The sequence below is a fragment of the Rhinopithecus bieti genome, unplaced genomic scaffold, assembly GCF_001698545.2.
Source record: "Rhinopithecus bieti isolate Rb0 unplaced genomic scaffold, ASM169854v2 scaffold_11839, whole genome shotgun sequence".
Taxonomy (NCBI): domain Eukaryota; kingdom Metazoa; phylum Chordata; class Mammalia; order Primates; family Cercopithecidae; genus Rhinopithecus; species Rhinopithecus bieti.
Genome location: NW_016806877.1, coordinates 348,623 through 369,798, shown reverse-complemented (window position 1 = coordinate 369,798; position 21,176 = coordinate 348,623). Strand labels below are relative to the sequence as shown.

The 21,176-nt window shown below is 41.5% G+C and overlaps 2 protein-coding genes across 2 annotated transcripts in view; one reads left to right on the top strand and one right to left on the bottom strand.

Moving 5' to 3' along the window:
* Nucleotides 1-7,358, bottom strand: part of MYOM1 (myomesin 1) — a 155,800-nt gene extending 148,442 nt beyond the window's left edge. Inside the window, exons 1-2 of the mRNA XM_017878326.1 lie at nt 7,058-7,358; nt 2,241-2,558 (exon numbers count right to left, since the gene is read on the bottom strand). Coding sequence (XP_017733815.1) covers nt 2,241-2,530 — 290 coding nt within the window. The 5' untranslated portion in view covers nt 2,531-2,558; nt 7,058-7,358. The remainder of the gene's footprint in view (nt 1-2,240; nt 2,559-7,057) is intronic.
* LOC108533552 (myosin regulatory light chain 12A) overlaps nt 1-21,176 on the top strand; it is a 64,668-nt gene that overhangs the window by 22,903 nt on the left and 20,589 nt on the right. Inside the window, exon 3 of the mRNA XM_017878322.1 lies at nt 4,273-4,424. The gene's annotated coding sequence lies outside the window, so the exon portion shown is untranslated. The remainder of the gene's footprint in view (nt 1-4,272; nt 4,425-21,176) is intronic.

The following is a 21,176-nucleotide window of genomic DNA, read 5'->3' as shown; positions in this document are numbered from 1 at the left end:
CATCTTCTATAACCCTAGCACAAACAGTCCAGGAAAATAGATATTTAAAATGTAATCTTTCTCTATTACATGTATTTTCCTAAATGAGGTTCTTAAGCATATCTGCAGAACGTTTTTCAGGGAAACAAATTGAGGCTGTCATATACATTTGGTATTAATTCCTCCCAGCTTTTCTTTGGAAGGCAGTTCGTTTGAAGCAAGTGCTAGAAGAAATGAATTCACCTCAGTGACAGTATTTCCATATCTGCAGCCAATGTGTGATCCTTATGAATATCCCATGGCAGAATATGACCTATGAACTTGAGATTGTGAAGTGATCCTGTTCCATTTTAAATGGAATTTCAGAGTGTTGCCATCATACATTCCAGGTAAACCCCAGCAGAATCTGGCTCTGTTACTGAACCCACCAGAAGCTCCCAGGAGGCCACCATCACTGATAAAATGATAGCTGTAGATCAGGTGCTGCTCAAATCCAAGAGGGATTTAGGAATTTCTGCCTTTGGAAGCATGCGTCACTTCTAGTCAAACTGACCACTCTATTATTTTCTCAATACCTTTTTAGATTCCAGAGGAAACAGCTTTTCTAGTTGCCCTACCAGATATTTTGTGGACTTAAATTTTGTAAGACTGAAAACTATGTTACGTTTATAGCAAAAAATGCAACCTATGCCAGATACTTTGGAGAAGAGGATTAGAGGCAGAAGGTGGTTATTGACCACATAGCCCAGAAATGTCTATGTTTTGAAGATCAGCAATTTTTTTCTGTGGACCATAGAATTTAAATAAAAGTCACATGTATCTTGCAAGTGTTTTCTTAATCTCCATGAATAGGGGATCATTCTGAATATGAAGAAAATAAAACTTGCCTTGGACTGAGAAAGTAAATATCAGCCCATCATTCATCAGGCTGAAACAGCAGCCACAGATAAGCCAACTGCAAAGTGAGCAGGAAATGACATTTCTCCAGGGACATTGCTGTTGTAAAGTGTCACGGTAACCTCCTTCTTCGAGTGACTATAGACTCACTGAGAAACTCTTCTCTAATATCAAAGACAATCAGTGAGCTTGCTGTGTAAAATTTTATCAGTCAGAGTAAAACATCTCACTCTTGCCTGCAGGATCTTAGTTGCTTCACTGAAGCAGAGAAGCAGCCTCAATTCCCACTTCTGGTGAGAAGTCCCAGATAAGGGGCTTGGGGATGCAACAGTCCATATTTATCTTAACTTTATTGTTTCCAAAGAAATGGCACCCTGGGTTCACTTTGCAGGCCGGACCTGCATCTAAGCTCCACTCTTCCTAGAACCCTAAAATAGCCCTTTTTCCTCTAGTGTTTAGTCTCCTTCATTGCATTGGGTCAATAAACCTAATTTTGTCAGAATACAGGTTGGTTCCTATTCTTCTTTGACTGAAATAGGGCCATGTTTTTATCAAATGGTCAAGCTAAAGAAAATATTTGTGGCATAAATAGTAGTTCCGAATTTAAGTATTTGCTATTAGATATTGAAAAAATATTTAACAGAATACATCTTTGCAGTAGTTCAGTCTCCTGTCGCCTGTGAATTTTAAATTCTATATATCAGCTTCTCATCTAGGCAGAAACATTCTGAGTGCAAGGAAACCCGCTGTGAGTACTGAAATGATCTTTTCTGGCCCTGCTGCTGCTAAAGTAACCTGTGGCAAAATTTCCCTGCTCTTAGAAATAGCAAATTGGCAACACAAGCAAGGCTCGCCCGTGAGAACACCAAGCTCTTTGTGAAGCTAAAAGAGACAATAAAGGGAAATAGGTAGGCACGGGTCCCAGGACTCCCAAACAAGGTCTGTCTGCACACTTGGTTGAAATGCTGGGCTGCCGTATTTAAGAAGTAACTGGGAGAGGCTGGGCACGGTGGCTCACGCCTGCAATCCTAGCACTTTGAGAGGCCCAGGCGGGTGGAACACCTGAGGTCAAGGGTTCGAAACCAGCCTGGCCAACATAGCGAAACCCTGTCTCCACTGAAATTACAAAATTAGCAGGGCATGGTGGTGCATGCCTGTAATCCCAGCTACTCAGGAGGCTGAGGCAGGAGAATCGCTTGAACCCAGGAGGCAGCAGAGGTTGCAGTGAACTCCAGCCTGGGCAACAAGAGCGAAACTCTGCCTTAGAAAACCAAGACCAAACCAATACGAAACAAGAAGTAACTGGGAGGGTTACTCAGAGCACACGCCTCTTCCCTGAGGTAGGAAGAGTGCTTCCGACATACCCATGGGAGGAGCCATAATCATAGGCTGAGGCCGCCTTCCGACTGACATCAGAGCTCAGGGCGTACTGTGAGGCCTGCTGCTGGAAGGAGGAGGCGGACGCCTGGCGGAAGGCCTCGGATTCCTGGCGGTGCGCGGCGGAGGAGCGGCTGCTGTAGGCCGTGGAGCCCTGGGTGTAGATGGCCGAGCGCTTCTTCTCCTGCTGGTAGTGGCTCACGGTGGTGCGGAGGTCCTTGTTGCGGTAGCTGAGATCATAGTGCTGGTGGGACCGCTGATAAAAAGGCAAAGACATCCTGTGCCCCTTGAAGGAACCGGGCCACCTGAAGGAAAACAACGCTTTTTGAGTGTAAGGAACAAGTTCCATAGAACAAGTCATCTAAATCAATGTGTAAAAATCAATACTCTTGGCTGGGTGCCATGGTTCATGCTTGAAATCCCAACGAGGATCTCTTGAGGCCGAGAACTCAAAGTCAACCTGGCCAACACAGTGAGACCCTATCTCTACAAAAAGAAAAAAGAAAAATTTAGCCGGATGTGGTGTGTGTGTCCGTAGTCCCAGCTACTCCGGAGCCTGAGGCAGGAGGATTGCTTGAGCCCAAGACTTCGAGGCTGCAGTGAGCTATGATTGACCCTTGCACTCAGCTTGGGTGACAGAGAAAGACCCTGTCTAAAAAAATAAAATAAAAATTAATATTCTTACCTTTTCCAAAGAGGAAACCAAAAAGGGCATGAAGTTTAGCATAACTGGATATTCAAAAAACTCTCCACTTCATAGCCCAGCTGGGCTTGTCCTGTCATTGTACCTTTTTAAAAAAGATTATATCTAGGAGGTTTTCCTAGAAAACAAAGTTTTTCTAACCTGGTATTGTGCTTTTTCCTCAGACTCTCTATAATACATATTTCTAATTTTCTGCCATTTCATTCTTCATTTGGGACTTCATCTGGGAGAATGTGGAAGGATAGAGTCATGTGGTATTCATTCAACAAATAATTAGCAGCACCTACTATGTGCCTGGCACCATCCAGCCCATCAAATCCAGTAGTGAGGCTGGGAGTGGTGACTCATGCCTGTAACCCCAGCACTTTGGGAGGCCGAGGCAGGCAGATCACTTGAGGTCAGGAGTTGAAGACCAGCCTGGCCAACATGGCGAAACTCCGTCTCTACTAAAAATACAAAAATTAGCCTGGCATGGTGGTGGGCACCTGTAGTCCCAGCTACTCCAGTGATTGAGGCAGGAGAATCACTTGAACTCAGAGGCAGAGTTTGGAGTGAGCCGAGGTTGCGCCACTGCACTCCATAATGGACGACAGAGCAAGACTCTGTCTCAAAACAAAACAATACAGTGGTAAACAAAACAGACAAAATATCTGCTCTAATCACGTTGTTCAGAACCATACAGTCTACTGCAGGAGAAAGACAATAGAGAAAACAAGTCAAGTATGAGATAGGTTAATGTGCCAAGAACCAGAGAAAAACAATGCAGGTAAGAGGGATGGATGCAATTCTCAACAGCCTCAGCAGGGATAGCTTCCCTAGAATGTACATCTGAGCATGAGACTTTCTGGGGAAGAGTATTCCAGAAGGAAGACCAGAGCAAAGGCACTGAGGAATGAACATGACTATCGTGCTCCAGGAACTGCTGATTGGCAGGGGTTCTGGGGTGGGAGAGGTATAGGAGATGATGTCAGAGAGGTGAGCTGTGAGCATGGGGGATGCGCTGGTAGTGTAGGGTCATTTAGGTAGCAGTAAGGACTTCAGCTAATACTGTGAAAGGGCTGAGAAGCCATTGGAAGACTCTGAGCTGAGACTCATTCTTGCCGACGTCTGAAGATGGACTGTGGAGAGAAGAGAGTGAAAGCCAGGAGACTTATGAAAGGGCTGAGTTGTATCCTCTCAAAATTCCTAGGTTGAAGCCCTAACCTCCAGTACCTCAAAATGTGACCATATTTGGAGATAGGGTCCTTAAAGAGGAAGTTAAGTTAAAATTAGGCCATGAGGATGGGCCCTAATCCTATATGATGGTGTCTCTATAGGAAAGGAAAACCAAGACCCAAATATGTATGTAACAGAGGGAAGGCCATGTGGAGACACAGGGAGAAGACAGCCATCCATGACCTGAGAATAGACCTGAGAAGAAACCAACCCAGCTGACACCATCTTGGACTTCAGCCTCCAGAGTTGTAAGGTAATAAATTTCTGTTGTTTAAGCCACCCAGTCCATGGCACTTTGCTATGATAGCCCTGGCAAAAGAATACAAAGTCCACTGCAATTGTCCAGGCTAGAGGTGACAGGGGTAGCAGTGAAAGTGTGAGAGGTGGTCAAGCTCTGCACAGGTTTTGAAGTTAGAACCAATGGCATTTGCTGAAAGTTGTGAATTAGGATGTGAAAGAAAGAGATGACTCCAAGGTTGAGCAATTGAAAGACAAGTTGCTATTAACTGAGATGGGGAGGAATGTGGGAAAGTGTCAATTTGGGGTGGAAAAACAGGAGATTGATTTTAAGGCTCTACATCTGAGATGCCTGTTAGCCCTCCCAGAGGAGACATTTTAAGTGGGAAGTTGGATACGTGACTCTGAAGTGCAGGGGAGAAGTCCAGGATGCAGATTTACATTTGGGAGTCAACAGCATATAGGTGGTATCAAAAGCCAAGAAAACAGATGAGCACCATTATACATGGAAAAGAAAGTCCTAAAAGAAAACAGGTGAGAACCATTATACATGGAAAAGAAAATTATAGGCATGGTGGCTCATGCCTGTAATCCAGCACTTTGAGAGGCCAAGGCAGGAGGATTTCCTGAGCCCAGAAGTTTGAGACCAGCTTGGGCAACATGGTGAGACCTTGTCTCTATTATAAAAATCTAAAATAAAATAAAGTCCTAGAACTGAACCCTGGAGTATGCTAATCTTATATATAAGCTCTCTCAAATCTCACAAACACTTCAAGCAAAGGTATAGTCTCAAAGCAGAAAAAAAAAAAACAACAAAAAACAAAAAAACTGTTTGCTCCATAAGGAACATACAGGCTTCTAGTCTCCCTACATAAAGAGGTAAGAGAGTCGATTCCCAGGGTGGCAGCTGGCATTGTGAACCTGAGCTAACAGTTCTACTGAAAGTCAAAGGTGGTATGTTTGTTTAGCATAGGGTGGGGAGACATCACATTGCCTTAGCATTCTTGAATAGTCTATCCACTGAAGCAGGCCTATCAGCCATGTTGACAACCCTGGATGAAGTAATAGTTTTATAAAAGCTCTACCCCCAAGTGTTTTAATGCTGTAGAATTAGTTTTAAAGTGATCTGTTTTCTCCAAATGTCGTTTTTAAAAAAATTCAAAATGAAGAACGAATCCTTCTAAACTCAGCATATTCTTTGTCAAGTTTAACACTACTTTTTATTTAAACTATTTTAAAAGTCAGCATGTATTCCCTAGAGAAGAAAATCGAGCAAACTTCACTCCAGAAATATTTATCTTAGGGCTCATGGAAGATATCAATCTACGTGGCATTTCCTAAGAGAAAAAAATAGCTACTAGCAAGCAACTTTGCTTCAACCCTTAAATAGATGGCTATTTTCTGTTACAAAATATAGAGGATAATTACCATGTATAATTAATAACTACTAGATGAATTTTGATAAAACAAAGGGGTTAGAAAATGTTAATACAGAATTATATTAGGCAGTTATAAAGATATTAGAGAAGTTTCTGTTATGATACTACATTGTAACATGGCACATGCTATTTGAATGATTTTCAAATAAATAATAAAGAACCTTGTTATGTTATAAACTAAATTCACTCCCCAGATGATTTGAAATGCTGTTATTTTCACAAAATAAAATCTTTAAATATCTTGCCCCAATACTATTTTTTACTGTTTCATTTCTCCCAAATACATTTATTTTTAATACTACTTAATATACCTCTCACATAGATAGTAGGTTACAAGTAAACAGGGTTTGACTTGAAGTCCTCACTGCTGTTGTCACAGCCCTGACCTCTGGAACAAAGGTACAACCACCTCCTCTTCATCAAGTAAGCCTTTGAAGTTAACTAAAGCCAGGATTAGCCCCAACACATGACAGCTGGAGAAGGTTGGGAGGAAAGATGGTTTTAGTGACTTTTGTTTCTTTAAGACCTAAATTTTCTTTCTGATAATAATTTGAGAATTTGGGAAGAAATACAAATTCCGTAGCTGTAATTTATGATACCTTTGTGCAGTCATTAGAGGGCAAAAGCGGATGAAAACGATTCCCAGAAAAATCGCTATGTGGGGCTCTATGTTGCCTCTGAAATATGACTTAAGCATTTTGAGGCCATACCATTGTGCACGCTCACATTGACCCACATTGCATTGTCACAGCAAGATCCCTGAATTATAAACTAGTGACTTCAGAGTTAATTTTCCTTCTTTCGGTCTAATTTGTAACCAGGGAGCATTGTATGGCACACACAGGATTGAAAATACAGGGCCTCCTGTCTCTCATCCATTTCAGATTTCAACCAAACCGTACTTGGAAGGAGCATTAAACACACACTTGCAGTTCAATCCGAGGCAAATATGACCTCCTTACAGTTCCAGGAACAGCAGCTTAATTTCAAAAGAATACAGTGATGTGAGAGAAGAGCTGTGCCAGCCCAACTGGCACCCGGCTGTTCTGGTTTCCCTCCCTGGAGCTTTACTTTCCTATTTCTCTGTTATTCTGACATCTCTTTGAGAAAACTGCTGAGTTCAGAAGACAGAAAGAAAGCACTTTACACTGCAGTGCTGCTAAGCTCATAAACTATCCAGTGCATTCTTCTGCTTCAGTGTCACACTTACCAGTTTCCAAAGGAGTAACGGTTGTGGAAATGTTCCGATGAGGCCGAGGAGCTGGATGAGACAATGAAAACTCCGCCTAGGTTGAATCCAAGAAAACGTTAAGAGGCAGGGCTAAAGACAGGACCCTGGAGGCCAGTTCAAAAATAATGCATGTGGTCAGGCAGTCGAATGTCAGGCCACACAACCAGCCTTTTATGGCCAAGAAAGCAGTTAAATATAGCAGCAGATGGGGAGGGTAGTCCCAAACCAGGAGGAGGAGAGGGGCACGGGCAGGTAGCTGCCTCAGTAATATAATTGCATAATGCCGGTCAGTGGGTCTGGCCCAATTAAACAAAATACAGGATTTTTATTTGGCAACAAGAGCTATTTTCAATGTCACTTTATCATTAGATAATGTAAAAGTGTAATGGAAAGAGTGGTTTGTGTTAACAGCTAAAAATAGGTGTAGTAATATGATTCTCAAAATGGACTTCATGGAATTTTAATGCCAAGATATGGTTCTGGGCATGCTGTTAATAACACACGTACAGTACATTTAAAAGATACAAAGTGAAAAAAGAACTTGAAGCTAACTAAAGGCAAAACAAGGAAGAAATGGGTTACACGTGGCGGCAATTTTTACCTGACATCACGGTCACTATTTCTCTCATTTCAGGAAAATTTACAAGGTGAAGTCCTAGCTTCAAGCCTGACTATATACACACACACACACACACACACACACATTTTTTTTGGCGGGGGGAATGGAGCCTCGCCCTGTCGCCCAGGCTGGAGTGCAGTGGCGCGATCTCGGCTCACTGCAAGCTCTGCCTCTCAGGTTCACGCCACTCTCCTGCCTCAGCCTCCCCAGTAGCTGGGACTACAGGTGCCCACCAACACGCCCAGCTAATTTTTTGTATTTTTAGTAGAGACAGGGTTTCACCGTGTTAGCCAGGATGGTCTCAATCTCCTGACCTCGTGATCCGCCTGCCTCAGCCTCCCCAAGTGCTGGGATTACAGGCGTGAGCCACCGCGCCTGGCCAAGCCTGAATATTTGATTCCCTGTTCATTAACTAAAGCCTTTTGAGATGCAACTCAGTGTTGCATCCTTCCTAACTCGGAGTAGGGTCAGTCCATCTAATAAGAGATTCCCTTTCTTCGTTCTTTAAATGGTATGACCAATGAAGAGGAGGTATAACCCGGTGGTGAGCGCCTGTGTTGTAGATTCAGACCAGATCTAGATCCCACTATACTGATAGCACTTAGTAGCCACGTAATCTCAGCAATTTATTTCTCCTTCCTAAGCTTCAGGTTTTTTGTCTATAAAATGGGGATAATAATATCCAAATTATAGGATTGCTGTCGTGATTAAATGTGATACTGCAGACAAAGCACTTGACCTAGTGACAGTTACATAATATAGACTCAGTAAATATCAGCTATTATTACTGACACCAATAATATAAAAACTCATTGTTAGATTATATGTATGCAGTAGGTTGGTATTTTAATCTATTGGCCTTATGTTCTGACAGTGATATGTTCTTATGTTCTTACATCAACTGAATAAAGGTTACTTGTGTCTATCAAAATTGTTTTTCTTTTTGATACAGAGTCTCACTCTGTTGCCCAAGCTGGAGTGCAGTGGTGCAGTCTTGGCTCACTGCAACCTCTGCCTCCCAGGCTCAAGCAATTCTCCCACCTCAGCCTCCCGAGTAGCTATAGGTGCGTGCCACCACACCCGGCTAATTTTTTTTTTTTTTTAACTTTTGGTAGAAATGGAGTTTCACCATGTTGCCCAGGCTGGTCTCAAACTCCTGGATTCGAGTAATCCACCTGCCTCAGTCTCCCAAAGTGCTGGAATTACAGGCATGAGCTACTGCACCCAGCCTCTATCAAGATATTGAACAGACTCAATATTATAGTATACTTCATCATGACTTTCTTGATAATCACTACAGTTAACACTGTTGAGGACCTACCCAGTGCCAGACACTGGGATAGGCAGTTTATATACATGATCCCACTGACTTCTTATCATACCTTGCAAAGTACAGCTTCATTACCTTGTTGAGGAAAGCAAGGCTTCCAGAAGGGAAGGCATTTGCCAAAGATCACACAGCTGGTAGATGACAAAAACGCAACTTCATTCAGAGATATTTGATTCCAAACCCTGGGTACTTGTAGTCACGTATTGCTGTCTCCTCCAGTGTACTTTGCTGGTAAGAAACTACATATTTTGAAATGGCCTTTCAAGTGCAATATGGGTCTTCACTTGTAATAGAGGGTTAGCTTCTGAGCTACTCAAAGTATGTAAAATAATCTATTCCACCTAGTTCTGATCCAGTTACCTGTGAAATTCAGCCTGGAATTTCTTCCTATACATACATCTGCTATTAGTGAGCATGTGGACATTTTAGCTATCTGGAAGCCATAGGCGAGTTTTCCAAGTGTTATGTTCCCCAAGCATCCATTTGTTCTCTAAACATCCAATACAGAATGCAGTGATTCTTCTCAAGTCTTATCCACCAGCCATTAGAATGATTCCTGGTGAGCCGTTTCTCTAGAGAATTATTGGTAAATTGCCCCAAATCTTCTCAAAGCAGAAAAGAAAAATAAACAAAAATAGGAGATATAAGTCCTCCTAATAATAGCTAATATTTAATGACTATTTGCTATATGCCAGGAAGTAACACTGTTTTACAAGATCTTATTTGATTATCATATACATGATTATCATGAAAACATTTTATGGATTAAGAAACTGAGATTTATAGCCAGACATGGTGGCTTACACCTGTAATCCCAGCACTTTGGGAGGTCAAAGGCAGGCAGATTGCTTGAACTCAGGAGTTCGAGACCATTCTGGGCAACATGGCGAAACCCCATCTCTACAAAAAGTACAAACATTAGCCAGGTGTTGTGGCATGTACCTGTAGTCCCACCTACTCGGGAGGCTGAGGTGGGAGAATTGCTTGAGCCTAGGGAGGTTGAGGTTGCAGTGAGCCAAGATCATACCACTGCACTCCAGCCTGAGCAACAGAGCGAGAGACCCTGTCTCAAAAAGAAACAAAAAAAAAAAAAAAAAAAAAAATTGAGATTTAGAGAGATCAGTATCCTTAAAGTCACACAACCAGAATGTGACAGAGGATGGAACCCAGGACTGTTCCACACAGAGCATAGCCTCCTATATATCACACTGTGCTGCCTCTCAACCATTTAACTGTATGTGTATGCCTGTTTGTGTATGTGTGTGTGCACAAACACACATTTATGTTGATAGAGAGTACCATGTGCCAGTACTGTCCATTAGAAGGAAGAACTGTTACAGAAGAAGAGTTTCATTTGTGTTTCTTATGTAACAGACAATAATTTATTAGGTCAAAATGTACTGGCTACAAGTATCAATACATTTAAATATTTACTGAACTTTCATCCTTGTTAAAAATACAAAAATGAGAAAAGTCCACACACACTATGGAAAAACTAAAATATTATCATTGATTCATTGATTCTCAGGATCCCTGTGAAAGCCAGAGTTTATTCCAAACAAATATAAAATAAGTTTAGACAAAAGAAGCATGAGCTAGACCCAGCAGAATCTCCTAAGTGATCTTTCTGCTGTGGCATCATCTAGATTCAGGTTTTTCTAACAGCAAATTTATCTGAATTACAACTAGTTACATAATAAATTACATATGGTGATGTACTGGATAATAAAACTAAAGAAGAAAAACTTGGGCTCATATGAATCAATTATTGGAACTTAGTTATGATTCCTTTATAGATGTAGACTCTAGTCAATTACACTTACTCATTATACACTTACAGATTTGTAATTATCCTGAAAACTTAATGGAGTGCTAACCAGTGCTAAATGTGGCACAGGACAACTCCTCAGGACATAGGGACTCCTTAGAGATGGGAAAAAACAAGGGCTAGGAGTCAGTGTGGCCAGGGATCAGCTGTTCAGCTGTGGGGAGGCCAACTGCTGCAAGCCTCTCTTAACCTGCCTGTAAGGCTCAGGAGCTGGTGGGTAGATTCTGGGAGTGGGACAAACCCCTAAGCCAGAAAACTGCCTGCACCTATAGTCCAGGCCAGGGAGCTGGAGGTGAGTATTAGAAAGCAAGACCCCAAAGCCCATTTTCTAACATTTTTTGTCTCTACCTGTTTTTCTATCTATTCATAAATAGATATTTGGAATTATAATGACTTCCAAATGATGATATGCTTTCTTTCGTTCGTTTTTTTTTTTTTTTTTTAACTTTCTTGTTTGTATTTTTTTTACTTGATTTTAAAATATAATTAGCATCAAGAACTGTGAAGGTATATACATACAATGGAATATTATTCAGCCTTAAAAAGGAATGAAATCCTAACACACACTACAACATGGATAAACTCTAAAGACATTATGCAAAGTGAAATAAGCCAGTCACACAAGGACAAATAGTGTATGATTCCACTTATATGAGGTACCTAGAGTAGTCAAGTTTATAGAGAAAGTAGAACAGTGGTTGCCAGGGGCTGGGGAAAGGGGGTAATGAGGAGTATTGCTTAATGGGTAGTTTCAACATGGAATGATTAAAAAGCTCTAGAGCAATGTGAGCCGGGCGCGGTGGCTCACACCTGTAATCCCAGCACTTTGGGAGACCAAGGCGGGTGAATCACAAGGTCAGGAGTTCGAGACCAGCCTGGCCAACATGGTGAAACCCGGTTTTTACTAAAAATACAAAAAAATTAGCTGGGCATGGTGGCAGGTGCCTGTAATCCCAGCTACTCGGGAGGCTGAGGCAGGAGAATCGCTTGAACCCAGCATGCGGAGATTGCAGTGAGCCGAGATCAAGCCATTGCACTCTAGCCCAAGGGGCTGTGTGAGACTCCATCTCAAAAAATAAATTAATTTTTAAAAAGCTCTAGAGATGTGTAATGGTGATAGTTATGCAACATTGTAAATGTACTTATTGCCACTGAACTGTATCCCTAAAATGACTAAAATGGTAAATTTAATGTTATGTATATTTTACCACAATTCTTTCAAAAAAGAACCCAGGAGTCAGAGATTTTACCTGATGTGCAAGCTAAAAAGTGAGCCTGCTACGGTTTCATGGGTGTTAACAGAAGACACAAGACAAAGAGCTTTACTCCTGACAGCAAGAGCAGTGACTGAGTGTCAGCATATTCTTCACTGGTTTGCCAGCCCTCAATCCCCATGTTCCCAAAGGACAACGTGATAAAGACCAGGTGACACCTGTAGTCATGGTGGGCTGCATTACAGAAGAAAAATCTTGACTTTAGAGCACCTGACTCTTTCATCATGAGCATTCAGCATACCTGCCCTTTGCCGCAGAGGGAGATACTCTTGTTACACTGGATAGTAAGCGTGTCTGCCTTTTGCTCTGGCTGGAGATACTTCCTCTATCTTCAAAGGCTGCAGAAACAGGCTGGAACAAAGGAGAGCCAGAGTTTCGCTTGAAACATGTGCTGAAACACAAGAGACCCGTGGAGAATTGTCTCCCAACAATGACTGTGTGTTATTTTTACAAAAACAATATGGTTTTTTTTCCTTTAAAAGGAAGAACCAGAATAAAGATCAGCAGATCTGAGTCTCCAGTTTCAATTCATTTCGAATTTCCTTTTAACAGTTTATAGCAATAAAATTGACACACCATAAATTAATCCATTTTAAGAGTAAAGTTTAGTGAGGTTTAGTCAATTTTTACATTGTGCAACCATCACCAAAGTCCGGTTTTAAAACACAACCATCACCAAAATCCAGTTTTAAAACACTTCCATCACCCAGAAGTTTCCTCAGGCTTGTCTGCAGTGAATCCTGGGTCCCGCGCATGCCCGGGGCCACCACTGACCTGTCTCAACAGTTCAGCTTTTTCTAGAAATTTCACACAAATGGAATCCTACCATATGTAGTCTTTTGTGTCTGGTTTCTTTCACTTGGCAAGATGTTTCTGAGTTTCATCTGTGGTGGTGTGTGATTTGGCAGAGTGTTTCTTTTTATTGCTAAGAAGTGTTTCATTGAAAGATAGACTACATTGTGTTTTTCCATTCATCAACTAACGGACATTTGCATTATGCCTGGTTTGAGGCTATTATGAATAATGCTAACTTAAATCTTAAAACTTAAAATCTATTTTTCCTTATTTAACCGAATGAAACATCAAAGCACTAACCAGGCCGGGCGCGGTGGTTCATCCCTGTAATCCCAGCACTTTGGGAGGCCCAGACGGGCGGATCACGAGGTCAGGAGATCGAGACCATCCTGGCTAACACGGTGAAACCCCGTCTCTACTAAAATACAAAAAATTAGCCGGGCGCGGTGGCGGGCGCCTGTAGTCCCAGCTACTCGGGAGGCTGAGGCAGGAGAATGGTGTAAACCCGGGAGGCAGAGCTTGCAGTGAGCTGAGATCGCACCACTGCACTCCAGCCTGGGCAACAGAGAAAGACTCTGTCTCAAAAAAAAAAAAAAATTAGCTGGGTGTGATTGCATGTGCCTGCAGTCCCAGCTACTTAAGAGCCTGAGGCAAGAGGATTGCTTGAGCCCAGGAGGTCGAGGCTGCAGTGAGCTATGATCATGCCACTGTCCTCCAGCCTGGGCGACAGAGTGAGACAAAACAAAACAAAGCAAAACAAAAACTAAGGTATAGAGAAATTCAGTTATTTGCTCTAGAATACACAACTAAAAAGTATTAGAGCTAGGATTCAAATTCAGATAATTCAGATCCAGAGTTAATATGCTTAACAGTGTGCAATATTTCCTCATAAACACAAAGCATTTCTGATGAAATTCTACTTTTACAATTTCTAAAATAATGTAGATACCATTTTTTCATGTGAGACAGGTCTACGTTTCCAAGTATAAATGTGATTATATTCTGTTTTCCTCTTTCTCTCTCATTCCCCAAGAGTCCCTTTTCTTCCCTCAGTCCACACTGAAACAGAAATGAAGATGCAAGAACAAAACAAAACCACCCTTCAGACTTTGCAGTCTCACATACGAGCTTACAGAGCTAGCGTTTCCTATCCTGCTCACTAGATAACACTAAGCTTTAAAGGAAGAGGAAAAAGGCAGAGTACACTAGAATGGGTAAGCCAGGATTGATAGAAGGGATAGGTGGTCCTCAACCTGGAAGGAAAAGGACATTTGGTGGAAAGAACAGGGGAGCAGAGAGAAAGAGGATAATTAATTTTTTTAAATGGCCTTTTAAACTTGGAGACGCTATGCTAAGTGAAATAAGCCAGACACAAAGAACAGATACTGCATGATCCCACTTATATGAGGTACCTGCGATAGTCGAATTTATAGAGACAGGAAGTGGAGTAATAGCAACCAGGGTCTGAGGTGGCAGGGTGGGAGGAATTAGGAGTTAATGTTTAATGGGTATGAAGTTGCAGCTGGGGATGATGAAAAAGTTCTGGAGATGGGTAGTGGTGATGGATGCAAAACAATGTGAACGTACTTAATGCCAGAGAAACTGTATACTTACAAATGGTTAAAGTGGTACATTTTATGCTATACGTATTTCATCACAATTTTTAAAAATGAACTCTTGCTAGTTCATCACTGCTCAGCACAGACAGCCCATCATTCAGCAGTCCTGGACACTGATAACCTCACCCTCCACAACAGAGATGTTGGAGGAGGAGATAAGGGCACCCACGGGGCTTCAACCCTTTCAGCTGGGGACAGTTGCTCTCTCTCTATGAGGGGCAGTAATGGAGGCACCAGTATCACACTTGGTTCTCACCAATGTCCTACCCTGTCCACAGCTGTCCTTTCAATAACAATGAATGAATGTGTTGTATTGCTCTGCTATAATTTGTTACCTGGTCTCTAAGTGCTGAGCACCTGGAAATTTCCAGTCATTCACCAGGACTAGAAGCTGGAAGCAGGCACTTGGAGCATCTTTAGTTTCAACCCAGCTCTTTTATCACCTCTCTGTGACCTCTTTTGAGAGGCCTTTCAGCCTCTCGGGCTCGTGTTTATTCATAGATCCCCTAATAGAGTGAGATTGGAAGAGTGGTTCTCCTGCCTGGCTGTACATTAGTATCACCTGAGGAGCTTTTAAACCGTACTCAGGCCTAGGCCATAGTCTAGGACTATTAACTCCATATTTCTGGCATGAGACATAAACATCAGTGTTTTTTAAAAGCTCCGAAATGATTCTAACATGCAACCCAAGAGAAAAAACAATAACCTCTTAGGTCTCTTTCAGTTCGAAAAGGATAAAAGCCTGAATTAAAAAGAAAGCTGTAAATATTTTGTACAAATATAAGTATTCCTTTTTAACTACCTCCTTGGGAAGTATTTGCCCAGAAGGTACTATGAATTGGAGGGTATGTTTTATGAGATTGCTGTGTGGAATAATTAGGCTAATGTATAATGCCATCAACCAAATATGAATGTACTCTTTCCTCATTGCCCCATCAATATTGGAATGGTTAATTTTAGTTTATTTTAGCAAGTTTAACAGAAGTGAGATGTGGCCGGGTGCGGTGGCTCACGCCTCTAATCCCAGCACTTTGGGAGGTCGAGGCAGACGGATCACCTGAGGTCGAGAGTTCGAGATTAGCCTGACCAACATGGAGAAAACCTGTCTCCATTAAAAGTACAAAATTAGCCGGGCATGGTGGCACATACACTGTAATCCCAGCTACTCAGGACGCTGAGGCAGGAGAATGGAGAATCACTTGAACCCAGGAGGCAGAGGTTGTGGTGAGCCGAGATTGCACCATTGCACTCCATCCTGGGCAACAAGAGTGAAACTCCGTCTCTAAAAAAAAAAAAAAAAAAAAAAAAAAAAAAAAAAAAAAAAAAAAAAAGTGAGATGTATCTCATAGCTATTCTCAAATGAGTTTAAAAAATTATTTGTGAGGCTGACCATGTCCTTAAATGTTATCCCACTATTTGGCTTTCCTCTTGTGTGAGGTATCTTTTTCCTGAGATCATTATTAATCTGTTAATGTAATAATAAAATAGCTATCATTATTGAGACCTATTGTGTGCTAGATACTATACCAGAGCTTTACAGATATTATTTTATATATTTGTTACAAAATTTCTTCAAGGCAGTTATTATTCCCAAGTTAAAATGAAAATGAGACAGGAGAACAGGGTCTGGAGGCAGGGAACCTAAGGCCGAATTCATGCTGACTTCCTAGAACTCAATCACAAAGAAAACCCCAACTTTCCATGCCCAGGTAAGAAAAGGACCAGAGGCTAATCCCTTTGCAACCTCCCATTTTCTGAGTGGCAGACGAAAAATTGAAAGTGCCTCTGATTTGTCCCCTCTGGGAGACAGTCAGGCTGGTTGCTGGCCAAGTTTTCATTTGCATAGTACTATAACTTTGTAACTTCACTTCAGTCTCTGATTGGTCACTTTCTGCAACCAATCAGATCTTTGCATAGGGTGTAACTGTAACTTTGCTTCAGCCTCTAATTGGCCCCCTCCTGCAATCAATCAGACTGATCGCAGGCCAGTACTGCTTTTACATAGGGGGTACACCTGTACACCAAGTAACCAATGGGGAACCTCTAGAGGGTATTTAAACCCCAGAAAATTCTGTAACTTGGCTCTTGAGCTGCTTGCTTGGGCTGCTCCCATCATACGGAGTATACTTTCATTTTCAATAAATCTCTGCTTTTGTTGCTTCATTCTTTCCTTGCTTTGTGCATTTTGTCCAATTCTTTGTTCACAATGCCAAGAACTTGGACACCTTCCATGAGTACAAAAAACCTAAGGCTCAGAGAGGTTAGGCAAGTACCCCAAAGTGACACAGCTACTAAATAATAGAGCTGGGATTTGAATCCAGTTCCAGCTGTCTTTCAAGCACCATTCTCTTTGCTAGACAGGAAAGCACTCAATGCCTGCACTACTCATACCCCTTCCTGAGGAAAGCTGCCCTACTGATGTTTAGAACCAGGTGACCCTGCTTTTTGATCCTAGGTGATGGGTCATTTCAGATCCAAAGGTAACAGTGAATGGCCTGGGCCAAAAAGGCGAGCCAAGCCAATCACACTCCTGCCGTGAGAACTTGAATTTGAAAAGCCTGAGTGTCAACACACTTAATAGAAGGAACGAAAGTCAAAGAGGCTGAATCAAGGTATGCCACGGGTATATTTGGAATCAGATGAGCCACGGCATGCTGAAATTATGAGGGACCACAAACTAAAGTTAGCGGAGAAAGATAGGTGGTAGGGAGCAAACAAAACAGATGGGCTTAAAGAAGCACAGGTGCAATTGGAGAACAAACATTTGGCCCATGAGACCCTTGAGAGAAAACCTGAAGAGCCAAGCCTTCAAGTTACCTCTGTTTTCAGCAGTAATCCAGTCATGTGTATTCCTAAAATATGCGTCCTTTTTTTTTTTTTTTTTAGATGGAATTTCGCTCTTGTTGCCCAGGCTGGAGTGCAATGGCGCAATCTCGGCTCACTGCAACCTCTGCCTCCTGGGTTCAAGCGATTTTCCTGCCTCAGTCTCCCCAGTAGCTGGGACTACAGGCATGTGCCACCACGCCCAGCTAATTTTTGTATTTTTAGTAGAGACGGGGTTTCACCATGTTGGCCAGATGGTCTCGATCTCTTGACCTCACGATCCACTAGCCTCGGCCTCCAAAAGTGCTGGGATTACAGGCATGAACCACTGGACTGTCCCTGTTCCTTGCAATCAAACAAACCAAAATAAAATATTCTTTCTATTAAATGTTTGCTAGTGTGGATATTAAGCTTTTACTTGTCATTTATCACAAAAAGTTTCCATTTCAGTTCTTTCCTTGCTTTTTTTCATTACATTTTGGCTTTTTAAAAGTAGAACCTGGCCAGGAGCAGCGACTCACATCTGTAATCCCAGCACTTTGGGAGGCCAAGGCGGGAGGATCACCTGAGGTCAGGAGTTGGAGACCAGCCTGGCCAATATGGTGAAACCTCGTCTCAACTAAAAATACAAAAATTAGCTGGGGGTTGTGGCACGCTCCTGTAATCCCAGCTGCTTGAGAGGCTGAGGCACAAGAATTGCTTGAATCTTGGAGGCGGAACTTGCAGTGAGCCGAGATGGCGCCATTGTACTCCAGCCTGGGCAACAGAGTGAGACTCCATCTTGGGGAAAAAACAAAAACAAAAAACAAAGTAGAACCATCCATCATATAATCAATAACCACTTCACCAGTCAAAACTTACATTCATGCAAACGATAGTAACAGAAAGCAGATCAGTGGTTGTGTGGGTCTGGGGGAGGGAACAGGTGGGAAGAGTTGAGAGCAATGGGACACAGTGGAGTCTGAGAGCACTCTGGGGTGATGGGTGTGTTATTATCTTGATTGTGATGATGGTTTCACAAGTGTATACATATATTAAAGTTTGTCACTTGGTACAGTTTAAATATGTGTAGTTTATTGTGTTCTAATAATACCTTAGTTAAAGCCATTTTTAAAAATATTTATTCTTCTTCCCAACAAGGACACTTACACAATTCTATTCAACGTATTATGCTTTATGTTCTATGCTTACCTATAATTCACCTGCAATTAACTGTGATATATGCTATGAGAAATTAATTATATGTTTATATTTTTCAGTTTTAATAATCTATTTTCCAGCTGTATTTCATAAATAATATCTTTCACCATTGGAAAATCATGTGTTGAGCACTGTAGTTTTAAATTTATTTCTATTAATATTTTCATTCCTTGGCCAATTTTCCTGTTTTAAGCGTAGTATCATCTGATCTGGAGGTTTGAAATTTTGTTACTTTGTAGTGTTTTAAAGTCATGCTAAGGCATGGACCCTAATGAGCATTTTATAATGGAAAGAGCATATAATAGAAAGAAATACTGTAAGAACTAGTATAGATATATTAAAGATTTTATGCATTGTTCTCCCCTGCCTTGGACAATAGTTTTTATTGTGCCTTTATATCTAAACAAGATCTGTCTATAGCTAATCTGGCCACTTCTATTAACTATGTACCACAAAAATGTCTTTTTGGACCTAGCGGACCATATGGAAGTTTGGTAACAACATTCATCTGGTTGAGTTTCAACACAGGATTACTTTCATCATTTACCCACTTGCTAAAACTCCCTTACTTTTTCTACTACTTTTGTTCCAAAGTTCTTAAAGTTTATAGATTTAACTGAGGTTTTACTAAGCACACATGACATGGCTAGCACTCTGCAAGATACTGAGAGTACAAACAGAGTAAGTTACTCTTGGGAAGCATGTCCCCTTACCCCCTTACTATCAGGGCTTACTCTTCTTCCTCAAGCAAATAATGAACTGTGTAGCACATGGCAGGACACTGAAGAATAGGCCCTGGTAAAGCCCCGCACACTCTGCGAGGTAATGCAAAAAGAGGTGTTATGTGTTCAATGCTGACAAGTCATATGAATGGAAACTGTCCACAGATTCATCTACCATTCCTTCTCCAGAGGAAAGAAGAACTCAATCAAAAGTCATAATACATCTACAGGTGGCTGGTAAAGTAGAGGCACTGATTTCAGTGGAATTGGGCCTTGCCGGAAATTCTGCAAGAGACCATACAGACTCTTTTTCTGGGAAGAACAACAACAAAAAAGTCAACATTTCAAGTAAATATTCCCACTCCAAATGATTAACACAGTCATTTTTATCAATAGTTACTATGTTTCACCAATCAACATAGCATAGAGGCTGAAAGGTCAGGCTTTGAAGTTATAACAGACATGCGTCATATTCCTGCCTTTTCCTCTTACCCAGAATCTGATCCTGGACAGGTCACTGACCTCGCTAATCGTCAGCTCACTCATCTGTAAAATGGAGGTGACAGTCATTACTTTGCAGCTAATGCTAATGAGAGATAATGTGAATAAAACACTTTGCAGAGAGCTTGGCTCATAGGACGTGCTCAATAAAGAAGAAGAATATAATGTTTATTATCATTGTTAAAAGTATACATTGAAAAATTTCTACTTAGCTAATGTAAAAGTAATATATGTTTACAAGCCAGTTTGGGAAGCAAGTCAAATATACATGAAACAGCAGAGGAAAATCCCAAATTATGTAACATTGTTCACTGTACTAAGATGTTTAGCATGACATTCCTGTTATTTTAGAATTGTGGGAGATGTCCCAAAAGCTGCAAACGTTCTTTGTCAGAACATCTATTCAGGACATGCTACAAGATTGTGGAATTAATTTTGTGACCCCCTAGTTAGTTATCCACCTCAGGAATTATATGAGGTAAGAAGATCAATCTTTAGACCCAAGAGATTCTAAGGAGACCAGCATCCAGAGTCGTTTGGGGAGAGTTGCCAGCGGGCCACACCCAGTCCACACACAGTAAGGAGTGGGCAGCACTTCTCACAGCATTTTGAAGCTATTGCTCCCCCACCTTCAGCTTGCATGGTTGCTACAGGAAAGCACGCTGCCAGCCTAATTATTGTCCCATTGTAGACACTCCCTTTTTTTCTGGCAACTTTTACCATTTCCCTTTTACCCTGCATGTTCTGCAGCTTCATTGTGATAGAACTTACTATAGATTTTATATATTTTATTTTTTCTGCTTGATATTCAAAGTACACTCTCCATGTGAATGAAAAATTTTGACTGTCTTTCAGTTTCAGAAAACTCTGTCATTACCTCTTTTAATTTTTTTTTTTTTTTTTTAAAGAGACGCGGGTGTCACGCTGGGTTGCCCAGGCTGGTCTCAAACTCCTGGCCTCAAGCAATTCTCCCTCCTCAGCCTCCCAAAGTGCTGGGATTACAGGTGTAAGCCACTGCGCCTGGCCCAACATACTTTTAATATTGTTTTTTCCATCATTCTCACTTTATCTTGTTCTGGCTTTCCTATACACAAATATATACCATGTCATCTCAATACATCCTCCATGATTCCTGATAGCACTTCTACATTTTTTTTCTTTTTGTCTCTTTGTACTGTGTTTGGGTTAAAGCCTCAGTACTGTCTTCTAATCCACTACCTCAAAATGTCCCAAATGATAATTGTCATTTCCTACCATTACCACACTCTGCCTTCCAAACTATTTCTCCTCCTTACTTCAGTCAGTGGCCTTACCATCTGTCAGAAATCCTGAGCTTCTCCTAGACTTACCCTCTGCTGATCCTCCATACTATTACTAGAGTGATTTT